The sequence below is a fragment of the Trachypithecus francoisi genome, unplaced genomic scaffold (assembly GCF_009764315.1).
Source record: "Trachypithecus francoisi isolate TF-2019V2 unplaced genomic scaffold, Tfra_2.0 Lachesis_group0, whole genome shotgun sequence".
Classification (NCBI taxonomy): domain Eukaryota; kingdom Metazoa; phylum Chordata; class Mammalia; order Primates; family Cercopithecidae; genus Trachypithecus; species Trachypithecus francoisi.
Genome location: NW_022681453.1, coordinates 132299729 through 132327450, shown reverse-complemented (window position 1 = coordinate 132327450; position 27722 = coordinate 132299729). Strand labels below are relative to the sequence as shown.

The 27722-nt window shown below is 40.4% G+C and overlaps 1 protein-coding gene across 4 annotated transcripts in view; it reads right to left on the bottom strand.

Annotated features, from left to right (window-relative positions):
• VPS8 (VPS8 subunit of CORVET complex) overlaps positions 1-27722 on the bottom strand; it is a 263256-nt gene that overhangs the window by 39206 nt on the left and 196328 nt on the right. For all 4 annotated transcript variants that reach the window (XM_033211937.1, XM_033211939.1, XM_033211938.1 and 1 more), the window contains one exon: positions 21085-21250. In XM_033211937.1, the coding sequence (XP_033067828.1) occupies positions 21085-21250 (166 nt within the window). The remainder of the gene's footprint in view (positions 1-21084; positions 21251-27722) is intronic.

Sequence of the window (27722 nt, the reverse complement as noted above, 5' to 3'; positions counted from 1 at the left end):
GGTTCATTCCACAACGTTAACAGAAAATATTCAGTTACAATTGCATACAGATGAACAACTGATGACTTTATTTACCCAACTGCAAACAGCAGTTAGGAGGAGAATGTACCCTTTTTACATCACTTACATTAGGGCTCATACACCTCTTCCAGGACCTTGAACTGCAGGAAATCAAATGGCTGATTGCTAGTGTCTAATGCTAGACACTTTCACAATTTAACCCATGTTAATGCCTCTGGTCTCAAACGCAGATACAGCATTACCTGGAAAGAAGCTAAAGCTATCATCCAGAGATGCCCAACTTGCCAAATGGTGCATTCCTCATCTTTTACAAGAGGACTTAATCCTTGAGGACTGGAACCTAATTCTCTTTGGCAAACGGATGTCACACACGTTCCTTCATTTGGGAGACTAGCTTATGTACATGTATGTGTGCACACCTTTTCTCACTTTGTCTGGGCTACATGACAATCAGGAGAGTCTTCTGCCTGTGTTAAATGTCACCTTTTGCAGTGTTTTGCACTGATGGGCATTCCAGCTTCTATTAAAAGAGATAATGTCCCAGGCTATACTAGCCAAGCTCTACCTACCTTTTTCTCTACATGGAATATTAAACACATTACTGGCATCCCATATAATTCTCAAGGACAAGCCATAGTGGAAAGAATGAATCTCTCCCTGAAATAGCAGTTACAAAAACAAAAAAGGGGGAGAAATAGAGACTATGGGACACCTGATACGCAATTGAATCTAGCATTATTAACTTTAAATTTTTTGAGCCTATCTGAAGGCTAGATGCTATCAGCAGCTGAACAGCATCTACAGAAACCAGCTGCAAAGACAGAAGCAGAACAACTGGTTTGGTGGAGAGATCTGATAACAAAAAGTTGGGAAATAGGCAAAATAATAACTTGGGGTAGAGGTTATGCTTGTGTTTCTCCAGGACCGAATCAACAGCTGATTTGGATACCATCAAGATACCTGAAACCTTATCATAAGCCAGATGCTGAGCAAGAGATTCTGGGAGGAACCCAAGGACACCCCGGTTGCAGCCATGTCAAGATTGATGCTGAGGAGGACCCCAACTGTCAAGAGCAACACCCGATGAACACAGCCACCTACTTGGGGACAGATTAAGAAGCTGTCACAGATGGTGGAAGAAAACCTGAGGAAAGCGGGACAACAAGTCACAATGAGTAATTTAATGGTAGCTATGATAGTGGTGATTACCATTGCCGTGAATATTCCTTCAACAACGGCTGACACAGAGAACAATTATACTTATTGGGCATATTTATCAATCTTGGCTGGCAATAATGCCTGGATGTAATCACTTTGACACAGTTACACATGCTTTCTGATCTCAGGATTTACCATAATAAATCTGCTCCTATAATTGAGGCATACCACCCTCAAAAACCTATTTGTAAACAGGATTGGTTCCAGTTAGAAAAAATCAGTGTACTTGTTTGGGAAGATTGCATTGCAGAAAAGGCAGAGGTGCTGCACAACGACTCCTATGGAATCATTATTGATTGGTCCCCTAAGGGGATGTTTTGCTTAAATTGCACCTCTCAGTCTGGGTGCCACGGCCACACTGTGTTCAGCTGGTCTGAACAAAATGGTCAGATGGTAGAAATGGTTAGAAGTACGGCAAGAGTTCCTATTATCTGGAACCATGGCGGTATAGTGGCACCTCAACCTCCAATGATATGGCCTGTTGTAGGAGTTAAACATAAGGATTTGTGGAAACTATGAATAGCTCTTAATAAGATCAAAATTTAGGAAAGAATAAAAAAGCATCTAGAAGGACACTCTACAAACTTGTCTTTGGATATTACAAAATTAAAAGAACAAATACTTAAAGTATCCCAGGCATAATGCCAGGAACTGGAGTGCTTGAAGGAGCTGCAGACACATTAGCAGCTAGTAATCCATTAAAATGGATAAAAACACATGGAAGGTCTGTGATTTCAATGATGATTGTGCTTTTAATCTGTGTTGTTTGTCTTTGTATAGTCTGCAGATGTGGATCCTGACTCCTGCGAGAAGTAGCTCACCATGCAAACAAAGCTGCCTTTGCTTTTATCACTTTGCAAAACAAATAAGGGGGACATGTTGGGAACAGGCCCCCAAATCTGGCCATAAACTGGCCCCAAAACTGGCCATAAACAAAATCTCTGCAGCACTGTGACATGCTCGTGATGGCCATGACAACCATGCTGGAAGGTTGTGGGTTTAATGGAATGAGGGCAAGGAACACCTGGCCCACCCTGGGTGGAAAACCGCTTAAGGTGTTCTTAAACCCCAAAAAAGAGCATGAGCGATCTGTGCCTTAAGGACATGTTCCTGCTGCAGATAACTAGCCAGACCCATCCCTTTATTTCGGCCCATCCCTTTATTTCCTGTAGGAAATGCTTTTAGATAACCTATAATCTATAGAAACAATGCTTATCACTGGCTTGCTGTCAATAAATATGTGGGTAAATGTCTGTTTGAGGCTCTCAGCTCTGAAGGCTGTGAGACCCCTGATTTCCCACTCCACACGCTACATTTCTGTGTGTGTGTGTCTAATTCCTCTAGCGCTGCTGGGTTATGGTCTCCACGACTGAGCTGGTCTTGGCAAGGAATGTCATGTATAATACACGCACCATATTAACTTACTCTTTAGCATTTTAAATGCCAGTTTATTGTCTTCTGGCCTCCTTTTTTTAAAAATAAGAAATTAGTCATCATTCTTATTGTTGTCTTTGGCTCCTTTTAAGATTTCTTCTTCATCTTTGGTTTCAGCAGCTTGACTATGACTATGATGTGTTTGGGTAAGGTTTTCTTTATATTTATTCTGCTAGAGGTTTGCTGAGTTTTTGACTCTATGGGTTGATGTTTGTTATGAAATTTGGGAACATTTCAGATATTATTAGGTCCAATGTCCCCAGCTCCCATTCTCTTGCTCCTAATGTTCCAGAAATTCAATTATATATATATTCTATATTTGCTATATATATATATTCATATATTTGTCTATCATATATATCATATATAGTGTACATATATATCTATAATTTATAAATATCTAATTTATATATTAATATATATTTATATAATATATAGTTATAGTTTGTATATATGATAGACTTCCAGATATTGTTTCACAGGTCACCAAGAGTTTTTTCACTTTCTTCAATTATTTTTGCCTTTGTGCTTCAGTTACAATTATCATTTCTATTGAACTGTATTCAAATTTACTAATTTTTTTCTCAGCGTTAAAAATGCTCTTGACATCTAATAAAATTTTTAGGTATGTTTTTTAGCTCTACAATTTACACTTGGTTTTACTTCAGAGTTTCTATTTCTGTCCTGAGGTTTCTCCATGTGTTCAATCATTCTGCTAATCTTTTCCACAAAATACTTTAACATATAATTTCTATGTTAAAGTCCTTAACGGCCAATTCCAGCATCTGGGTCATTCATAGGTCTGCTTCTACTGATGCTTTTTCTCTTGATTATAGGTTACACTTCCCTTCTTCCTCCTACTGATCCTATGAGAGTTTGGGCTTTGGCTTTGTTAGGATTTATTGTGCTTTTGCCCTTAGTCCTGAGAAATCCCTTAGTCCTCAACCATAGCCCTTCTGCAGTTTCAACACAAAATTTGAGGTATTTATCAATCCCTGTAACATAGCAACATTTACATCCAAAACTCAGCACCAGGCAGCTGCTGAAATCTCTGCTTAGTTCTTCAGGACCTGATGCTGCTTTCTGGAAGCACTGTCTGTTTGTACACAATTTGGAAAACTGCAAAGAGAACTTGGGGCTCCCTCTTCAGTGGCATGCTTCTTTCTGAGATTTTCTCCCTCAATTTAGAGCTGCTTTGGTAGTCTTGTACTTTGACCTCTGTTTCTTCAACCCAGTAAGAATGAGACTTGCTATTCAAACTCTTCTCTCCAGTGCTCCATGGCAAGCCAAGAAGTGCCCTAGAAAAGCTGGTTAAATGTAAAACTCGTCTAGTTTGTTTCTCTTCTTTCAAGGTTTGCATTCCCTATAGTTTCTGCCTGCTTCCAGTTGCTCTCTAAACAATGTTTTTTTTTCATATTTTACCTAGGTCTTATAATTATTAGCAGAAAAGTCATCTAATATAGGCTGCTCTGCCATTACTGGAATTAGAACTCCATTACGTCTCTTCAATATTTTTTTTTTTTTTTTAACTCTGTGTCCCTACTTCTTTTAGGATTCCAATTAGATGTATATTCGGCCACTTGAAGTTGTTCCACAGTTCACCAATGATCTATTCATTTCTTTTTCTTTTTTCTTTTTTGAGATAGGATCTTGCTTTGGTGCCCAGGCTGGAGTCCCATGGCACAATCATAGCTCACTGCAGCCTTGACCTTCTGGCTCAAGTGATCTTCTTGCCTCAGCTCCTCAGCTGGGACTATAGGCATGTGCCACCATGCTTGGTTAATTTTTTAAAAACTTTTGTAAAGACAGGGTCTCATCATGTTGTCCCGACTGGTCTAAAACTTCTGGGCTCAAGTGATCCTCCTGCCTTGGCCTCCCAAAGTGCTGGGATTACAGGCATGAGCTACTGCACCAAGCCCTGTTCATTTCTGTTTAGTCTTTTTTCTGTGTTTGATTTGGCATAGTTTCTATTGCTATATTGTTAAGTTCACTAATCATTTCTTCTCCAATGCCCATTCTGCTATTAATCTTACCTAGTATACTCTTCATCTCAGACATTGTAGTTTTAATCTCTAGATGTTCTACTGGTTCTTTCTAACTTCCATATTTCCATTTGACATATGCAATTGTTCTTCTAGCTTCCTGAACATATGGAATACAATTGTAACTTTAAATGTCCTTGTCTACTAATTTTATTATCTGGGTTATTTCTGTGTTAGTTTCAATGGGTTTTTTTTTTTTTTTTCTCATTATCGTGGCTTGTATATTCCTGCTTCCGTGCATGCCTAGTAATTTTTGATCAAATACTAGACATTGTGGATTCTATCTTGTTGGGTATTGGATATTTTAATAATTCTTTATACATTGCTAAGCTCTGTTCTGCAATGTGGTTAAAACACTTGGAAACAGTTTTATCTTTTTAGGTTTTTGCTTTTAAGCTTTGTTAGGTTAGATCAAAGTGGCAGTTAGTTTAAAGTTAATTTTTTTCCCCGCTACTGAGACTAAGAACTTACTTATTACTCTCAGTGCTACCTTGGGATTTATGAAGATTTCCAGGCTGGCTGGTAGGAGCAAGCATTATTTCTGGCTCTTTGTGAGTCTGGGACATTGTTCAATCTAATCCTTTTGGGTGGCACTTTTTTTTTCGACCTGAAGTAGTTTCATCACACAGTGGGTACATGGGTAAGTACTAAACTGAATACTCAAAAGTTACCTTCTGCAGATCTATGGAGCCCTCTGTATGGCTCTCTCCTAATACTCCATCCTGCAAACCCTAGCCACCTTGTCTTTCCTGGACTCTGAGCTCTGTCCCCTTGACCCAGAGAGACTAAGCTCTGCCTTGGTTCTCCCTCTCTGAGTCATGGCATGAAAACTTTCTCGAGGGAGTAATCTGGTAGAAATCCTAGGGTTTATGTCATTTGTTTCTTATTTTTCAGGGGTCACTATCTTTCACTGCCTGGTGTCCAATGTCTTATGAACCATTATTTTATATATTTTGCCACTCCCCCCCCCCAAAAAAACCCCTCCAAATGCATCTTGTCCTGAAGTGAAAGTCTTCATGTTACATTTATAAAATCCAAAAATTCTGAATTCTGAAACATATCTGGTCAAAGTGACTTAGACAAGGGCTTGTGGACTTACACAAATATGTATTCCCACTAGTAGTGCATAAAAGTATCTGTCTCCTCACATCCTTATCAATGTAAATGCATACGTATTTTTAATGTGTCTCAGTTTAATTATATATTTTTAAATATTTGCCAGCTTAGTAAGTAAAAAAAATGGTATTGTATAGTTGATTGAGCTTGCATTTCTTTGATCACTGGTAAAATTGCATTTTTTTCACTTTTTATTGGACAACAAAATTTATGTCCTTATCTCATATTTCCATCAAAGCCTTAGTTCTATAAAAATACTAAAAACGGAATAGGAACAGCTCCAGTCTCCAACTCCCAACGAGAGCGACACAGAAGACCGGTGATTTCTGCATTTTCAACTGAGGTACTGGGGTCATCTCACTAGGGAGTGCCGGACAATCGGCGCTGGTCAGCCGCTACAGTCTGACCAGCGAGAGCTGAAGCAGGGCGAGGCATCGCCTCCCCTGGGAAGCGCAAGGGGGAAGGGAATCCCTTTTACTAGCCAGGGGAACTGAGACACACAACACCTGGAAAATTGGGTAACTCCTACCCTAATACTGTGCTTTAAGCAAACGGGCACACCAGGAGAATATATCCCACACCTGGCCAGGAGGGTCCCACGCCCACGGAGCCTCCCTCATTGCTAACACAGCAGTCTGCGATCTAACCGCAAGGCAGCAGCGAGGCTGGGGGAGGGGCGCCCGCCATTGCTGAGGCTTAAGTAGGTAAACAAAGCCGCTGGGAAGCTCCAACTGGGTGGAGCTCACAGCAGCTCAAGGAAACCTGCCTGTCTCTGTAGACTCCACCTCTGGGGACAGGGCAAAACTAAACAACAACAACAAAAAAAGCAGCAGAAACCTTTGCAGACGCAAACGACTCTGTCTGACAGCTTTGAAGAGAGCAGTGGATCTCCTAACACGGAGGTTGAGATCTGAGAAGGGCCACACTGCCTGCTCAAGTGGGTCCCTGACCCCTGAGTAGCCTAACTGGGAGAAATCCCCCACTAGGGGCAGTCTGACACCCCACACCTCACAGGGTGGAGTACACCCCTGAGAGGAAGCTTCCAAAGTAAGAATCAGACAGGTACACTTGCTGTTCAGCAATATTCTATCTGCAACCTCTGCTGCTGATACCCAGGCAAACAGGGTCTGGAGTGGACCTCAAGCAATCTCCAACAGACCTACAGCTGAGGGTCCTGACAGTTACAAGGAAAACTATCAAACAGGAAGGACACCTATACCAAAACCCCATCAGTACGTCACCATTATCAAAGACCAGAGGCAGATAAAACCACAAAGATGGGGAAAAAGCAGGGCAGAAAAGCTGTAAATTCAAAAAATAAGAGCGCATCTCCCCCTGCAAAGGAGCGCAGCCCATCGCCAGCAACGGATCAAAGCTGGTCAGAGAATGACTTTGACAAGATGAGAGAAGAAGGCTTCAGTCCATCAAACTTCTCAGAGCTAAAGGAGGAATTACGTACCCAGCGCAAAGAAACTAAAAATCTTGAAAAAAGAGTGGAAGAATTGACAGCTAGACTAATTAATGCAGAGAAGGTCATAAACGAAATGACAGAGATGAAAACCATGACACGAGAAATACGTGACAAATGCACGAGCTTCAGTAACTGACTCGATCAACTGGAAGAAAGAGTATCAGCGATTGAGGATCAAATGAATGAAATGAAGCGAGAAGAGAAACCAAAAGAAAAAAGAAGAAAAAGAAATGAACAAAGCCTGCAAGAAGTATGGGATTATGTAAAAAGACCAAATCTATGTCTGATTGGGGTGCCTGAAAGTGAGGGGGAAAATGGAACCAAGTGGAAAACACTCTTCAGGATATCATCCAGGAGAACTTCCCCAACCTAGTAGGGCAGGCCAACATTCAAATTCAGGAAATACAGAGAACACCACAAAGATACTCCTCAGAAGAGCAACTCCAAGACACATAATTGCCAGATTCACCAAAGTGGAAATGAAGGAAAAAATCTTAAGGGCAGCCAGAGAGAAAGGTCGGGTTACCCACAAAGGGAAGCCCATCAGACTAACAGCAGATCTCTCGGCAGAAACTCTACAAGCCAGAAGAGAGTGGGGGCCAATATTCAACATTCTTAAAGAAAAGAATTTTCAACCCAGAATTTCATATCCAGCCAAACTAAGTTTCATCAGTGAAGGAGAAATAAAATCCTTTACAGATAAGCAAATGCTTAGAGATTTTGTCACCACAGGCCTGCCTTACAAGAGACCCTGAAGGAAGCCCTAAACATGGAAAGGAACAACCGGTACCAGCCATTGCAAAAACATGCCAAAATGTAAAGACCATCGAGGCTAGGAAGAAACTGCATCAACTAACGAGGAAAATAACCAGTTAGTATCATAATGGCAGGATCAAGTTCACACATAACAATATTAACCTTAAATGCTAATGGACTAAATGCTCCAATTAAAAGACACAGACTGGTAACTGGATAAAGAGTCAAGACCCATCAGTCTGCTGTATTCAGGAGACCCATCTCATATGCAGAGACATACATAGGCTCAAAATAAAGGGATGGAGGAAGATGTACCAAGCAAATGGAGAACAAAAAAAAGCAGGGGTTGCAATACTAGTCTCTGATAAAACAGACTTTAAACCATCAAAGATCAAAAGAGACAAAGAAGGCCATTACATAATGGTAAAGGGATCAATTCAACAGGAAGAGCTAACTATCCTAAATATATATGCACCCAATACAGGAGCACCCAGATTCATAAAGCAAGTCCTTAGAGACTTACAAAGAGACTTAGACTCCCATACAATAATAATGGGAGACTTCAACACTCCACTGTCAACACTAGACAGATCAACGAGACAGAAAGTTAACAAGGATATTCAGGAATTGAACTCAACTCTGCACCAAGCGGACCTAATAGACATCTATAGAACTCTCCACCCAAATCAACAGAATATACATTCTTCTCAGCACCACATCACACTTATTCCAAAATTGACCACATAATTGGAAGTAAAGCACTCCTCAGCAAATATAAAAGAGCAGAAATTATAACAAACTGTCTCTCAGACCACAGTGCAATCAAACTAGAACTCAGGACTAAGAAACTCAATCAAAACCGCTCAACTACATGGAAACTGAACAACCTGCTCCTGAATGACTACTGGGTACATAACGAAATGAAGCAGAAATAAAGATGTTCTTTGAAACCAATGAGAACAAAGATACAACATACCAGAATCTCTGGGACACATTAAAGCAGTGTGTAGAGGAAAATTTATAGCACTAAATGCCCACAAGAGAAAGCAGGAAAGATCTAAAATTGACACTCTAACACCACAATTAAAAGAACTAGAGAGGCAAGAGCAAACACATTCAAAAGCTAGCAGAAGGCAAGAAATAACTAAGAAAGATCAGAGCAGAACTGAAGGAGATAGAGTCACAAAAAACCCTCCAGAAAATCAATGAATCCAGGAGTTGGTTTTTTGAAAAGATCAACAAAATTGACAGACCGCTAGCAAGACTAATAAAGAAGAAAAGAGAGAGGAATCAAATAGACGCAATAAAAAATGATAAAGGGGATATCACCACCGACCCCACAGAAATACAAACTACCATCAAAGAATACTATAAACACCTCTACGCAAATCAACTAGAAAATCTAGAAGAAATGGATAATTTCCTGGACACTTACACTCTCCCAAGACTAAACCAGGAAGAAGTTGAATCCCTGAATAGACCAATAGCAGGCTCTGGAATTGAGGCAATAATTAATAGCCTACTAACGAAAAACAGTCCAGGACCAGATGGATTCACAGCTGAATTCTACCAGAGGTACAAGGAGGAGCTGGTACCATTCCTTCTGAAACTATTCCAATCAATAGAAAAAGAGGGAATCCTCCCTAACTCATTTTATGAGGCCAACATCATCCTGATACCAAAGCCTGGCAGAGACACAACAAAAAAAGAGAATTTTAGACCAATATCCCTGATGAACATCGATGCAAAAATCCTCAATAAAATACTGGCAAACCGGATTCAGCAGCACATCAAAAAGCTTATCCACCATGATCAAGTGGGCTTCATCCCTGGGATGCAAGGCTGGTTCAACATTCGCAAATCAATAAACGTAATCCAGCATATAAACAGAACCAAAGACAAAAACCACATGATTATCTCAATAGATGCAGAAAAGGCTTTTGACAAAATTCAACAGCCCTTCATGCTAAAAACTCTCAATAAATTCGGTATTGATGGAACGTATCTCAAACAATAAGAGCTATTTATGACAAACCCACAGCTAATACCATACTGAATGGGCAAAAACTGGAAGCATTCCTTTGAAAACTGGCACAAGACAGGGATGCCCTCTCTCACCACTCCTATTCAACATAGTGTTGGAAGTTCTGGCTAGGGCAATCAGGCAAGAGAAAGAAATCAAGGGTATTCGGTTAGGAAAAGAAGTCAAATTGTCCCTGTTTGCAGATGACATGATTGTATATTTAGAAAACCCCACTGTCTCAGCCCAAAATCTCCTTAAGCTGATAAGCAACTTCAGCAAAGTCTCAAGATACAAAATTAATGTGCAAAAATCACAAGCATTCTTATACACCAGTAACAGACAAACAGAGAGCCAAATCATGAATGAACTTCCATTCACAATTGCTTCAAAGAGAATAAAATACCTAGGAATCCAACTTACAAGGGATGTCAAGGACCTCTTCAAGGAGAACTACAAACCACTGTTCAGTGAAATAAAAGAGGACACAAACAAACGGAAGAACATACCATGCTCATGGATAGGAAGAATCAATATCGTGAAAATGGCCATACTGCCCAAGGTTATTTATAGATTCAATGCCATCCCCATCAAGCTACCAATGAGTTTCTTCACAGAATTGGGAAAAACTGCTTTAAAGTTCATATGGAACCAAAAAGAGCCCGCATTGCCAAGACAATCCTAAGTCAAAAGGACAAAGCTGGAGGCATCACACTACCTGACTTCAAACTATACTACAAGGCTATAGTAACCAAAACAGCATGGTACTGGTACCAAAACAGAGATATAGACCAATGGAACAGAACAGAGTCCTCAGAAATAATACCACACATCTACAGCCATCCGATCTTTGACAAACCTGAGAGAAACAAGAAATGGGGAAAGGATTCCCTATTTAATAAATGGTGCTGGGAAAACTGGCTAGCCATAAGTAGAAAGCTGAAACTGAATCCTTTCCTTATTCCTTATACGAAGATTAATTCAAGATGGATTAGAGACTTAAATGTTAGACCTAAAACCATAAAAACCCTGGAAGAAAACCTAGGTAGTACCATTCAGGACACAGGCATGGGCAAGGACTTCATGTCTAAAACACCAAAAGCAACGGCAGCAAAAGCCAAAATTGACAAATGGGATCTAATTAAACTAAAGAGCTTCTGCACAGCAAAAGAAACTACCATCAGAGTGAACAGGCAACCTACAGAATGGGAGAAAATTTTTGCAATCTACTCATCTGACAAAGGGCTAATATCCAAGGAATCTACAAAGAACTCAAACAAATATACAAGAAAAAAACAACCCCCTCAAAAAGTGGGCAAAGGATATGAACAGACATTTCTCAAAAGAAGACATACATACAGCCAACAGACACATGAAAAAAATGCTCATCATCACTGGCCATCAGAGAAATGCAAATCAAAACACAATGAGATACCATCTCACACCAGTTAGAATGGCAATCATTAAAAGTCAGGAAACAACAGGTGTTGGAGAGGATGTGGAGAAATAGGAACACTTTTACACTGTTGGTGGGATTGTAAACTAGTTCAACCATTATGGAAAACAGTATGGTAATTCCTCAAGGATCTAGAACTAGATGTACCATATGACCCAGCCATCCCACTACTGGGTATATACCCAAAGGATTATAAATCATGCTGCTATAAAGACACATGCACACGTATGTTTATGGCGGCACTATTCACAATAGCAAAGACTTAGAATCAACCCAAATGTCCATCTGTGACAGACTGGATTAAGAAAATGTGGCACATATACACCATGGAATACTACGCAGCCATAAAAAATGATGAGTTTGCGTCCTTTGTAGGGACATGGATGCAGCTGGAAACCATCATTCTTAGCAAACTATCACAAGAACAGAAAACCAAACACCACATGTTCTCACTCATAGGTGCGAACTGAACAATGAGATCACTTGGACTCGGGAAGGGGAACATCACACACCGGGGCCTGTCATGGGGAGGGGGGAGGGGGGAGGGATGGCATTGGGAGTTATACCTGATATAAATGATGAACTGATGGGTGCTGACGAGTTGATGGGTGCAGCACACCAACATGGCACAAGTATACATATGTAACAAACCTGCATGTTATGCACATGTACCCTAGAACTTAAAGTATAATAAAAAAATAAAAAATTAAAAAAAATACTAAAAACAATTTCTTGGTATTATTTTCATCCTTAGTTCTGTCTGTATGAAGATTTTTCTGCATCAAAGGGAAATGTACAAATTTACAGAACTTCAAAAGTCTGACTGTTACACAGCTCTGGAAAATAAGTGAGAACTGGGCTGGTAATACAAATCTGGCTATCTATTCATTTTCTACAACTGCAATCACCATTCAGTGTTTCCTAAGAATAAAACCAAACTCTTGATCGAACAAGTCATTTGTCTCCTAATCTAAAGTAGGTTTCCCTCGTGTTACTCTCCCTGTAATTAATATTCTATTCTTTCCCTTTATGTCAATTAAGTACCTATCACAATTTGAAACTATATATTAGATATAATGCATGCTTACCTGTTTACCAGGGTCTTTAAGGCTAACCAGGCCCTGTCTACCCACTTCTTCAACCTCATTCCTGGCCATTTTCCCTTTTAGGCACTATGTTCCAGCTGCTGATCTTTTTTCAGTTCCTTGAACAAGTCATTTGTCTCCTCAGATCCTTTGTGCTTGCTGTTCTCTCTTGCCTGAAATTTCTTGCCTGAAATGGTTTTCATATGGCTGGTACCACCTTAGCCTTCAAGTCTTGGCTTAAATATTACCTCTGCATATAAAGATTCCCTAACCATCTAAAGTACGTTTCCCTCATGCTATTTTCCCTATAATATTCTACTATTTCCCTTTATGCCAATTATGTACCTATCACAATTTGAAGCTATATACTTGATATAATGCTTGTTTATTTAATTATTTATGTCTAGTTCCCTTACTAGATAGCAAGTTATATGATAGTGGGAACTATGGTTATTTTTTTATTCACCAATGTATTGTCATACCAGGAATAGTGTTTGGCTCAATGCAGGCATACATTAAATACTGGCTGAAGTAATGAATCACTTAACATTAAATACTGGCTGAAGTAATGAACCACTTAGTACTACAGTACAATAACAAGATTATTGGAAAATGGGCAAAAGTATCCTCAAAATGCTGCATTTATATTAGGATGATCAATCATCTCTATGTACTTCTGAGATATACTAATCTTCATTTAATTTATAAGTTTAATGTTGAAGACACTCTTGAGAAATGACACTACTGCTGAACACTGAAATCTCATTTTTTAGTATTTGGTTTAATTATAGTAATATATATTTAATTATAGTAATATAGTATTGATATGACCTATTTATATCAGAAAGCTAATATTCTTTTAAAATGGACAAATGAAAACAGGCATTAATATCACTGTTCCTATTTCATTAAATGGCATGTAAACTGAATCTCCAAGTATAGTGGGGATTCAAAACAATTAAGTAATGTGCAATGGTTAACAGAAAATTATGGCTAGTGAACATAAATATCATTTACTGAATACTTACTTGGAAGTTGTTCATACTTCCTCCTGGCATTATTTATACATTTACCCCAAAAGACAAAACATTTTCCTAGAGAACAATAAACACCAAGAAATAAAACCAGTTCCAAGTAGTGGGGAAAAACTCAGCTGATTCTGAACAATACCATATAAAACTCCCTAATGAGTGTCTAAGAATGTTCTTGCTTTTGAAGTTTTAAAAGGAATAACAACTTGAATGTTCTGGTACATAACAATGTGTTAGCTTATTACCTACTCAAGAACTCCAAGCCCTGTTAATTGAAATCTAGCAAATCTTAGATATTTTTCTTTGAATTTATATCAAGTTGCCTGTTGACTAACAAATACTATTTTTTTAACAATTAATAGCAAGATAATGTCTTCTCATGCTAATCAATGCCAAAGAAGATTGTTATTTGCTACTACGAATTTAATAAAGAAATAATCAAAGGAGAAATTTAAATTATTTGATAGGCTGGGAGCAGTGGCTCACGCCTGTAATCCCAGCACTCTGCGAGGCCGAAGCAGGTGGATCACAAGGTCAGGAGATTGAGACTATCCTGGCTAACATGATGAAATCCCGTCTCTACTAAAAACACAAAAAATTAGCCAGGTGTGGTAGTAGGCGCCTGTAGTCCCAGCTACTCAGGAGGCTAAGGCAGGAGAATGGCATGAACCCGGGAGGCACAGCTTGCAGTGAGCCAAGATCGTGCCACTGCACTCCAGCCTGGGCGACAGAGTGAGACTCCATCTCAAAAACCATAAATAAAATTTAAAAAATAAATTATTTGATTGAGTAACGTTCGTTGAGAAAATATACTAGAATGTTGAGTACTTCAGTTGAAATTAGTTTCTCCTGTGGGTAGTATGTAGAGAAATCAGAAAGAGAATCAGATGGATTTACAAGGCCTATTCTATAGAGCTGATTTTCAGTAAGCTTGGGGGAAGAAGGAAGAGGGGGAGATAAGGAAAGAAAGTAATTTGGGTCATTTCCTTTTTTTGAAGACTAAAAGTGCTTATTCCAGAGGAAAGCAGGCTTTCTGGGGAGTAACCCCCATCACATCTATGTAACCTTGTTGGCAGACAACTATTATGTCTGAATTATTGGTTGCATATATTGACCAGTGATGAAAAAAGCAGTGAGATAGAAGTGGCAGGAAGAGGCCGGGCGCGGTGGCTCAAGCCTGTAATCCTAGCACTTTGGGAGGCCGAGACGGGCGGATCACGAGGTCAGGAGATCGAGACCATCTGACTAACACGGTGAAACCCCGTCTCTACTAAAAACTACAAAAAACTAGCGGGCGAGGTGGCGGCGCCTGTAGTCCCAGCTACTCGGGAGGCTGAGGCAGGAGAATGGCGTGAACCGGGAGGCGGAGCTTGCAGTGAGCTGAGATCCGGCCACAGCACTCCAGCCTGGGTGACAGCGCGAGACTCCGTCTCAAAAAAAAAAAAAAAAAAAAGAAGTGGCAGGAAGAAATACTTTATCTGCCATGGCCATAGTTTTGAGGGTAACTCTTGCATCCTGTAGAGCTGGAGCCAGAAACTGAAGAAGTAAAAGTTAATTATCTCACGTCTTGGAAAAAGATGAAATAAAAAGTTATTTGACAGAAGGATCCCATTACAAAGGCAGCGAGGGGACTCCAATGCATTCACCATCTTCTAGGTGTAGAGTGCAACAGGTGAAAGCTGACTGGCTGTTTCAGCTTGATGTCTGAGTTACTGGGCCCTCTTGTGCTGCTCTCCATGCACTGCGTAGGAACTTAACCAGGATGAGATTTTTAAAGGAAATTAAGGAAGCAAAGTAAAACTTTCTTATAACAAAATTTAATAGAAAACCATCATAGTAGAATTAGTATTTTCATTTTAAATTTTCTTATAACTGGAAATGTGAATGGTTCACACAGTGGTGAGAAATCTTAATTAGGACTGCCAATATAGTATGGATGTATTTGAAAAATCAGCTTTACCAGGTTTCAATAAAGCCAGAATAAAAACAGATTAGGTTGGTGTTAGGACAATTCGGGGTGATAATGGTCTTACAAACTTGAGGTCAAATATTGGCCCTCATTCTCTGAGCTACAGATAGTTCCTACAGTTGTAAAATAAGGATCATATCACCCTCATAACTTGATGTAAAGACTAACTTACCATAAAACATCTAACACATGTATTTGATAAATTTCATATCCTCTTCCTTCTTATGTTACCTAACCCACTAGATCTTTTTACAATATCTTATGCAAGAAAATCAAGGGACACAGACAGCTAGAGGAAAATTTAAGAAAAAACAAAACAGTTCTCATTCTGTCTTCCATACAATTACAATAAACTGTCTAGATTTGATCTTACTGAAGTTTCCTGATAACGAAAATGTTGGGTCATCTTTCCTGTCCTGCAGAATGAGATAGCCTCAGAAACAAACCTGCTGCTGATGTGTAGATCCAATTTTAAAATGGTTTCTCCTGAGAACTGCAAAAAGACAAGGATGCCCACTTACATCTATTCAGCTTAGTACTGGAAGTCCTGGCCAGAGCAATCAGACAAGAGGAAGAAAGAAAGGACACCCAATCAGTAAAGAGGAAGTCAAACCATCACTGTTCACCAATGACATGATTGTATACCTAGAAAACCCTAAAGACCCATCCAATAAGCTCCTAGATCTGATAAAGGAATTCAGTAAAGATTTAGGATACAAAATTAACATACCCGAATCAGTAGCACTGCTATACACACCAACAACAAACCAAGAGAATCAAGAACTCAATCCGTTTTACAATAGCTGCAAGAATAAATAAATAAATAAATACATAAATACATAAAATACTTAGGAATATACCCAACCAAGGAGTTGAAAGACCTCTACAAGAAAACTACAAAACACTGCTGAAAGAAATATAGAGGACACAAACAAATGGAAATACCTTTGCTCATGGATGGGTAGAATCGATATTGTGAAAATGACCATACTGCCAAAAGCAATCTACAGATTCAATGCGATTCCCATCAAAATACCATCATCATTCTAAGTAGAACTAGAAAAAAAAAATCCTGAAATTCACATGGAACCAAAAAAGAGCCCACATAGCCAAAGCAATACTAAGCAAAAAGAACAAATCTGGAGGCATCACATTACCCAACTTCACGCTATACTACAAGGGTATTGCTACCAATACAACATGGTACTGGTATAAAAACAGGAATGCAGACCAATGGAACAGAGCAGAGAAACCAGGTGTAAAGCCAAATACTTACAGCTAACTGGTCTTTGACAAAGCATACAAAAACATAAAGTGGGGAAAGGGCACCCTATTCAACAAAAGGTAAATTGGCAAGCCACATGTAGAAGAATGAAACTGGATCCTCAACTCTCACTGTATACAAAGTCAACCCAAGATGCATCAAAGACTTAAATCTAAGACCTGAATCCATAAAAATCCTTCTAGACATTAGCTTAGGCAAAGACTTCATGATCAAGAACCCAAAAGCAAATGCAAAAAAAAAAAGCCCAAATAAATAAATGGAACCTAATTAAACTAAAAAGCTTCTGCACAGGCGAAGAAAAATCAGCAAACAGACAACCCATAGAGTGGGAGAAAATATTCATAAACTATGCATCCACCAAAGGACTAACATCCAGAATCTATAAGGAACTCAAACAAATCAGCAAGAAAAAAACAACCCCGTCAGAAAGTGGGCAAAGGACACGAATAGACAATTCTCGAAAGAAGATACACAAATGGCCGAACATGTGAAAAAATGCTCAACATTACTAAACTATCAGAGAAATGCAAATTAAAACCACAGTAAGATACCACTTTACTCCTGCAAGAATGGCCCTAAAAAATAATAAAAAATTAGATGTTGGCATGGATGTAGTGGAAAGGGAACACGTTTATACTGCTGGTGGGAATGTAAACTAGTACAACCATTATGGAAAACAGTATGGAGGTTCCTTAAAGAACTAAAAGTAGAACTACCTTTGGATGCAGCAATTCCATTACCTGGTATCTACCCAAAGGAAAAGAAGTCATTATACAAAAAAGACACTTGTACACGCATGTTTATAGCAGCACAATTTGCAACTGCAAGACATGGAACCAACCTAAAATGCCCACCAACCAAGGAGTGGATAAAGAAATGTGGTATACATACACCATGGAATACTACTCAGTCATAGAAAGAAACAAAATAATGGCATTTGTACAACCTGGATGGAGTTGGAGACCATTATTCTAAGTGAAGTAACACAGGAATGGAAAACCAAGCATCTTATGTTCTCATTTATAAGTGGGAGCTAAACTATGAGAATGCAAAAGCATAAGAATGATACAATGGACTTTAGGGACTCAGGGAGGGGGGAAGGACTAGAGTGAAGTGAGGGATAAAAAAATACACATTGGGCATAGTGTACACTGCTTGGCTGATGGGTGCACCAAAATCTCAGAAATCACTACTAAATAACTTTTCCAAGTAATCAAAAACCACCTGTTCCTCAAAAACTATGGAAATAAAAAATTTAAAAATAAAATTAAATAAAATGGTTTCCCCTTTCTTGATGCTTGAGAAGGAAGAAATTCAATGAAACAGATTACCTTTCTTCACTGCAGGAGGTGTGGGGAATAAGGGAAGAGGGCCACCAATGTAGTGTAAATGGCTTTCAAAATTTTACACCAATTCATGAAAAATTTCTCAAGAAAACAAGGAATAAAAGGGAATTTCCTAAACATGATATAAAGGTTACATACTAAAATTCCACAGTTAACATTATACTTACCAATGAAAAAATATAATGCCATAAGCATTGGCACACGTAAGTACTTAACTTGGTCCCTGCTTGCCTAATGAGCCTCACCTCATATCACTCTCTCTGACCCTCTTGATTCCATTGTGCTTACCTTCTAGTTCTGTGTTTATTCCATGTATTGTTTGCTCTGCCTGCAATACTCCCCTTGCTGTCTACTCTTGCACTTAAACTTGTCTAGCTTACTCCTCTTTTTTTCCCTTCAAGGGAAGCTAACATGGCACTTCTAGGAAGCCTTCCATGATCCCTCACACCTATTTCATATCTACTCATTATCTTACAGCATAGTTCATCTGTAAGTACTTGTGGTATAATAAAAATACATATATTTGGCCTTTGTCTTAGGTTCCTGGCATACAGCTCCTAAAACAAGTGGAATCTCCTGAGTGATGAGAGTGTCTTTTGCATGAGAATAAGATGACTGGTGACTGGAGACCCCTAGGTAGCTTCAGCATGGGGGCTGGGTGTCAGAAAGACCAAGCCATGGTTAGAGATTTGGAACTTTCAGCCCCATCTCCCAACCTGTGCAGAGGGGAGAGGGGCTGGAGATTGAGCTCAATCATAAATGGCCAATAATTTAAACAGGCATGACTACATAATGAAACCTCCAGAAAAACCTGTAAATGGTAGGGTTGAGGAGTTTATGGGTTAGTGTAGACATTGATGTGCTAGGAAGGTGCTAGGCCCAGAAAGGGCATGGAATCTCTACCACTCCTCATCCCCCTTCCCAACCTTGCCCTATGCATGTCTTCCATTTGGCTCTTCCTCAGTTGCATCCTTTATAATAAATTGGTAAATGTAAATAAAGTGTTTCCTGAGTTCTGTGAGTCATCCTAGTGAATTATGGAACCCGAGAGGGGGTCATGGGGACCACTGAATTTGCAGCCAAGTCAGACAAAAGTAGGTAGCCTGAGTACTTTGTGACTGGCATTTAAAGTGAGGACTGTCTTTTTTTTTTTTTTTTTTTGAGACGGAGTCTCGCTCTGTCACCCAGGCTAGAGTGCAGTGGCCGGATCTCAGCTCACTGCAAGCTCCACCTCCCGGGTTTACGCCATTCTGCCTCAGCCTCCTGAGTAGCTGGGACTACAGGCGCCCGCCACCTCACCCGGCTAGTTTTTTTGTATTTTTTAGTAGAGATGGGGTTTCACCGGGTTAACCAGGATGGTCTCGATCTCCTGACCTCATGATCCGCCCGTCTCGGCCTCCCAAAGTGCTGGGATTACAGGCTTGAGCCACCGCGCCTGGGCAGGACTGTCTTACGGAACTGAACCCTTAAACTATGGAGTCTCTAACTCTAGGTAGTATTAGAATTGAACTGAATTGGAGTCAGAAAAAACTTGAGAGTACTTAGTTAAAAATCCTTTTGTAATTTCATTGACTGTAAACTCTGCAAGACAAGACCATGTTTGCCTTGTCTACCATTGTATCCCCAGGCACCAGGCAAGTGCCTATCACACTGTTCAATACAAACTTGGGGAAGGTATAAATGGAAAGGCTACCACTGGAGAGTAGAAGTTCTACATTGTTATCTGGAGAGATGTTAGTCATGAGGTTTTCTCAGGCTTTGCTTCTAATACAATGTTGATGGCTGATGAAACAAAAAGAGAGGCCGGGCGCGGTGGCTCACGCCTGTAATCCCAGAACTTTGGGAGGCCGAGGCAGGTAGATCACAAGGTCAGGAAATCGAGACCATCCTGGCTAACACAGTGAAACCCTGTCTCTACTGAAAATACAAAAAGTTAGCAAGGCGTGGTGGCATACACCTGTAGTACCAGCTACTCAGGGGGCTGAGGCAGAATGGCGTGAACCCGGGAGGTGGAGCTTGCAGTGAGCCGAGATCACACCACTGCACTCCAGCCTGGGCAACAGAGCGAGACTCCATCTCAAAAAAAAAAAAAGAGAAAAGTAACAAGCCCAACTTTTCACTATGTGATGTGAGGGCCAATTATAGGATAGGGTAGCACAGAGGAAGGAACGGGAAGCCGAAAATATGATACTACTTCAAAGAGGAAGTATAGCTGAGTAGAGCACAATGATCAAGTCCCAGTCCCAGTAACTTCTCCACATTGAATCCCTTGTGTTGTCAAGCTCTGTTCTCCTGAAAACTATCAAGCGGTAGAGTTCAAATTCTGCTCCACTGCCTGCTTTAAAAAAAAGGCTGTAAAATACATAAAATTATCATCTAGTCCAGCAGTCAAGACTCCAAAGGCAGTGAAAGAGCATATGTGCATGCACCTTGTCCATCATCAGCCCTACTTAAAAGTCATAATTCTGCACTCTTATCATATAGGTACTCATTGGTACTTGCAAGTATTCAGTCGTATTTGCTAGGCTGTTACTGTGTCAAAGGGTCTTAAAAACAGGCTCATGTGTGTACATCTCATCTGTCCAACTAGATCTTCAGCCTTTTAAAGGCAGAAAATGTCATCTGTTGCTCTCAAATTCATGTTTTTTTTCTGTACTGAGTAGAGAGGAGAGGCTCTTCAAACACTAAATAGGACTGAAAAGAACATTTCATGTACCCAATACTCATCAGGTAAATTTGTTGAGACCTACGGGAACCGAAGAAAATGAAAACCAGGCCCAAATGACATTGGTAAGAAAAGACCATCTCCATTTTGCCATGAAAACAAGTCTTACCTGTGATGGGGTTATCCTTCCCTTTTTAATTTCAGATGAATTTTCACTGAGTTTTCCTACTTTGTTACTTGAGCTGCATTTGTAGCATGTCCATCTTGTTTGGCCCTCAATTTCCATGGTGCATTCTTTGTTTTGAAGGCAGAATGAGTGATACAAATGGCCACAGCTGCAAAATGAAGGCAACGAATGTGTCCTTTTTACTATCACAAAATCCATCACCATAAGCTTGTAAGTGTACTTAGAAGCAATAAAGATATCTAACAAGTAGAAAGGCACTGATGGCTATACAGGGTAAGAAACAAGAAAGGGAATGTACTTGCTGCTGTCCTCTCTTTTTAAAAATCCACATTCATATAATTGTATAATTATGTTGTGAGTACAAACAAATTACTGTTCTCTGACTACAAACTACCCAAAGGATGAGTTGAACTTCTGTTCATTTACCAAACTATGAAATATGGATGGCATTTTCAGATAGTCTGAAAAAAATGCAACGGGGGGCTGGGCATGGTGGCTCACGCCTGTAATCCCAGCACTTTGGGAGGCCGAGGCGGGCAGATCGGCTGAGGTTAGGAGTTTGAGATCAGCCTGGACAACATGGTGAAACCCCACCTCTACTAAAAATACAAAAAATTAGCCGGGTGTGGTGGCAGGTACCTATAATCCCAGCTAGTTGGGAGGCTGAGGCAGAAGAATTGCTTGAACCCGGAAGGCAGATGTTGCAGTGAGCCAAGATCGTGCCACTGCACTCCAGCCTGGGCGACAAGAGCAAAACTCTGTCTCAAAAAAACAAAAAACAAAACAAAACAAGAAAAACAAAAAATTAGCCAGGTGTGGTGGCACACACCTGTAATCCCAGCTACTCATGAGGCTGAGGCACGAGAATTGGTTGAACCCAGGAGGCAGAGGTTACAGTGAGCTGAGATTGCGTCACTGCACTCCAGCCTGGCAGACAGAATGAGATTCCATCTCAAAAAGAAAAAAATAAAATTAAAAAAGGCAACTGGAAAAAATCATAACTATTTAAGTAGCTTGATAACAACATGAATGGTCTGATCACCAAATTCAAGGCAAGGGTTGTGATTTGATTAAACATTTACAAAAATGTCACTGCTGTAGTAAATCCTTACACTACTCATATAAAGAAATTCCCTATTGATTACATTAAATGACTAAATCAGCTTCCCAGAATTTGAGTACTGAGAATAATTCTCAGCCATCTACACTGATTTGTCTTCATTTCTCTAACCTAAAATGTTGGACATTTCAGAAATCAATCCTTTTCTTTTCTATAGTCTTTATATTCTTTCTCTTTTTTCTTCCTATCTCTCTGTCTCTCTCTCTCTCTCTCTGTCTCTCTCTGTGTGTGTGTGTGTGTGTGCATATATATATATATATATTTTAACTGATCTGTCTGCTTTCCCCCTTGATCTCTCTAGTCCTTTAACACAACAGTCAGAGTAATCCTTAAGACATAGGTCAGAGGGGCGGAGCAAGATGGCCGAATAGGAACAGCTCCAGTCTCCAGCTCCCAGCGCGAGTGACACAGAAGACCGGTGATTTCTGCATTTTCAACTGAGGTACTGGGGTCATCTCTCTAGGGAGTGCCGGACAATCGGTGCTGGTCAGCTGCTGCAGCCTGACCAGCGTGAGCTGAAGCAGGGCGAGGCATCGCCTCACCTGGAAGCGCAAGGGGGAAGGAAATCCGTTTTCCTAGCCAGGGGAACTGAGACACATAACACCTGGAAAATCGGGTAACTCCCACCCCAATACTGCGCTTTAAGGAAACAGGCACACCAGGAGAATATATCCCACACCTGGCCGGGAGGGTCCCACGCCCACGGAGCCTCCCTCACTGCTAACACAGCAGTCTGCGGCGATCTATCCGCAAGGCAGCAGCGAGGCTGGGGGAGGGGCGCCCGCCATTGCTGAGGCTTAAGTAGGTAAACAAAGCCGCTGGGAAGCTCGAACTGGGTGGAGCTCACAGCAGCTCAAGGAAACCTGCCTGTCTCTGTAGACTCCACTCTGGGGACAGCCCACAGCTGAGGTCCAATAGGGAAAGCAGCGGGGGCCGGTGCAGAGGCGAACGACTCTGTCTGACAGCTTTGGGGAGAGCCGTGGATCTCCCAACGCGGAGGTTGAGATCCGAGAACGGACAGACTGCCTGCTCAGGTGGGTCCCTGACCCCTGAGTAGCCTAGCTGGGAGACATCCCCCACTAGGGGCAGTCTGACACCCCACACCTCACAGGGTGGAGTCATCCCTGAGAGGAAACTTCCAAAGGAAGAATCAGACAGGTACACTCGCTGTTCAGCAATATTCTATCTTCGGCAACCTCTGCTGCTGATACCCAGGCAAACAGGGTCTGGAGTGGACCTCAAGCAATCTCCAACAGACCAACAGACAGTCCTTCTGACTGTCAGACGGAAAACTATCAAACAGGAAGGACACCTATACCAAAACCCCATCAGTACGTCACCATCATCAAAGACCAGAGACAGATAAAACCACAAAGATGGGGAAGAAGCAGGGCAGAAAAGCTGGAAATTCAAAAAATAAGAGCGCATCTCCCCCTGCAAAGGAGCGCAGCCCATCGCCAGCAACGGATCAAAGCTGGTCAGAGAATGACTTTGACGAGATGAGAGAAGAAGGCTTCAGTCCATCAAACTTCTCAGAGCTAAAGGAGGAATTACGTACCCAGCGCAAAGAAACTAAAAATCTTGAAAAAGAGTGGAAGAATTGACAGCTAGACTAATTAATGCAGAGAAGATCATAAACGAAATGACAGAGATGAAAACCATGACACGAGAAATACGTGACAAATGCACAAGCTTCAGTAACCGACTCGATCAACTGGAAGAAAGAGTATCAGCGATTGAGGATCAAATGAATGAAATGAAGCGAGAAGAGAAACCAAAAGAAAAAAGAAGAAAAAGAAATGAACAAAGCCTGCAAGAAGTATGGGATTATGTAAAAAGACCAAATCTACGTCTGATTGGGGTGCCTGAAAGTGAGGGGGAAAATGGAACCAAGTTGGAAAACACTCTTCAGGATATCATCCAGGAGAACTTCCCCAACCTAGTAGGGCAGGCCAACATTCAAATTCAGGAAATACAGAGAACGCCACAAAGATACTCCTCCAGAAGAGCAACTCCAAGACACATAATTGCCAGATTCACCAAAGTGAAATGAAGGAAAAAATCTTAAGGGCAGCCAGAGAGAAAGGTCGGGTTACCCACAAAGGGAAGCCCATCAGACTAACAGCAGATCTCTCGGCAGAAACTCTACAAGCCAGAAGAGAGTGGGGGCCAATATTCAACGTTCTTAAAGAAAAGAATTTTCAACCCAGAATTTCATATCCAGCCAAACTAAGTTTCATCAGTGAAGGAGAAATAAAATCCTTTACAGATAAGCAAATGCTTAGAGATTTTGTCACCACCAGGCCTGCCTTACAAGAGACCCTGAAGGAAGCCCTAAACATGGAAAGGAACAACCGGTACCAGCCATTGCAAAAACATGCCAAAATGTAAAGACCATCGAGGCTAGGAAGAAACTGCATCAACTAATGAGCAAAATAACCAGTTAATATCATAATGACAGGATCAAGTTCACACATAACAATATTAACCTTAAATGTAATGGACTAAATGCTCCAATTAAAAGACACAGACTGGCAAACTGGATAAAGAGTCAAGACCCATCAGTCTGCTGTATTCAGGAGACCCATCTCACATGCAGAGACATACATAGGCTCAAAATAAAGGGATGGAGGAAGATCTACCAAGCAAATGGAGAACAAAAAAAAGCAGGGGTTGCAATCCTAGTCTCTGATAAAACAGACTTTAAACCATCAAAGATCAAAAGAGACAAAGAAGGCCATTACATAATGGTAAAGGGATCAATTCAACAGGAAGAGCTAACTATCCTAAATATATATGCACCCAATACAGGAGCACCCAGATTCATAAAGCAAGTCCTTAGAGACCTACAAAGAGACTTAGACTCCCATACAATAATAATGGGAGATTTCAACACTCCACTGTCAACATTAGACAGATCAACGAGACAGAAAGTTAACAAGGATATCCAGGAATTGAACTCATCTCTGCACCAAGCGGACCTAATAGACATCTATAGAACTCTCCACCCCAAATCAACAGAATATACATTCTTCTCAGCACCACATCGCACTTATTCCAAAATTGACCACATAATTGGAAGTAAAGCACTCCTCAGCAAATGTACAAGAACAGAAATTATAACAAACTGTCTCTCAGACCACAGTGCAATCAAACTAGAACTCAGGACTAAGAAACTCAATCAAAACCGCTCAACTACATGGAAACTGAACAACCTGCTCCTGAATGACTACTGGGTACATAACGAAATGAAGCAGAAATAAAGATGTTCTTTGAAACCAATGAGAACAAAGATACAACATACCAGAATCTCTGGGACACATTTAAAGCAGTGTGTAGAGGGAAATTTATAGCACTAAATGCCCACAAGAGAAAGCAGGAAAGATCTAAAATTGACACTCTAACATCACAATTAAAAGAACTAGAGAGCAAGAGCAAACACATTCAAAAGCTAGCAGAAGGCAAGAAATAACTAAGATCAGAGCAGAACTGAAGGAGATAGAGACACAAAAACCCTCCAAAAAATCAATGAATCCAGGAGTTGGTTTTTTGAAAAGATCAACAAAATTGACAGACCGCTAGCAAGACTAATAAAGAAGAAAAGAGAGAGGAATCAAATAGACGCAATAAAAAATGATAAAGGGGATATCACCACCGACCCCACAGAAATACAAACTACCATCAGAGAATACTATAAATGCCTCTACGCAAATCAACTAGAAAATCTAGAAGAAATGGATAATTTCCTGGACACTTACACTCTCCCAAGACTGAACCAGGAAGAAGTTGAATCCCTGAATAGACCAATAACAGGCTCTGAAATTGAGGCAACAATTAATAGCCTACCCACCAAAAAAAGTCCAGGACCAGATGGATTCACAGCTGAATTCTACCAGAGGTACAAGGAGGAGCTGGTACCATTCCTTCTGAAACTATTCCAATCAATAGAAAAAGAGGGAATCCTCCCTAACTCATTTTATGAGGCCAACATCATCCTGATACCAAAGCCTGGCAGAGACACAACAAAAAAAGAGAATTTTAGACCAATATCCCTGATGAACATCGATGCAAAAATTCTCAATAAAATACTGGCAAACCGGATTCAGCAGCACATCAAAAAGCTTATCCACCATGATCAAGTGGGCTTCATCCCTGGGATGCAAGGCTGGTTCAACATTCGCAAATCAATAAACGTAATCCAGCATATAAACAGAACCAAAGACAAGAACCACATGATTATCTCAATAGATGCAGAAAAGGCTTTTGACAAAATTCAACAGCCCTTTATGCTAAAAACGCTCAATAAATTCGGTATTGATGGAACGTACCTCAAAATAATAAGAGCTATTTATGACAAACCCACAGCTAATATCATACTGAATGGGCAAAAACTGGAAAAATTCCCTTTGAAAACTGGCACAAGACAGGGATGCCCTCTCTCACCACTCCTATTCAACATAGTGTTGGAAGTTCTGGCTAGGGCAATCAGGCAAGAGAAAGAAATCAAGGGTATCCAGTTAGGAAAAGAAGAAGTCAAATTGTCCCTGTTTGCAGATGACATGATTGTATATTTAGAAAACCCCATCGTCTCAGCCCAAAATCTCCTTAAGCTGATAAGCAACTTCAGCAAAGTCTCAGGATACAAAATTAATGTGCAAAAATCCCAAGCATTCTTATACACCAGTAACAGACAAGCAGAGAGCCAAATCAGGAATGAACTTCCATTCACAATTGCTTCAAAGAGAATCAAATACCTAGGAATCCAGCTTACAAGGGATGTAAAGGACCTCTTCAAGGAGAACTACAAACCACTGCTCAGTGAAATCAAAGAGGACACAAACAAATGGAAGAACATACCATGCTCATGGATAGGAAGAATCAATATCGTGAAAATGGCCATACTGCCCAAGGTTATTTATAGATTCAATGCCATCCCCATCAAGCTACCAATGACTTTCTTCACAGAATTGGAAAAAACTGCTTTAAAGTTCATATGGAACCAAAAAAGAGCCCGCATTGCCAAGACAATCCTAAGTCAAAAGGACAAAGCTGGAGGCGTCACGCTACCTGACTTCAAACTATACTACAAGGCTACAGTAACCAAAACAGCATGGTACTGGTACCACAACAGAGATATAGACCAATGGAACAGAACAGAGTCCTCAGAAATAATACCACACATCTACAGCCATCTGATCTTTGACAAACCTGAGAGAAACAAGAAATGGGGAAAGGATTCCCTATTTAATAAATGGTGCTGGGAAAATTGGCTAGCCATAAGTAGAAAGCTGAAACTGGATCCTTTCCTTACCCCTTATACGAAAATTAATTCAAGATGGATTAGAGACTTAAATGTTAGACCTAATACCATAAAAACCCTAGAAGAAAATCTAGGTAGTACCATTCAGGACATAGGCATGGGCAAGGACTTCATGTCTAAAACACCAAAAGCAACGGCAGCAAAAGCCAAAATTGACAAATGGGATCTAATTAAACTAAA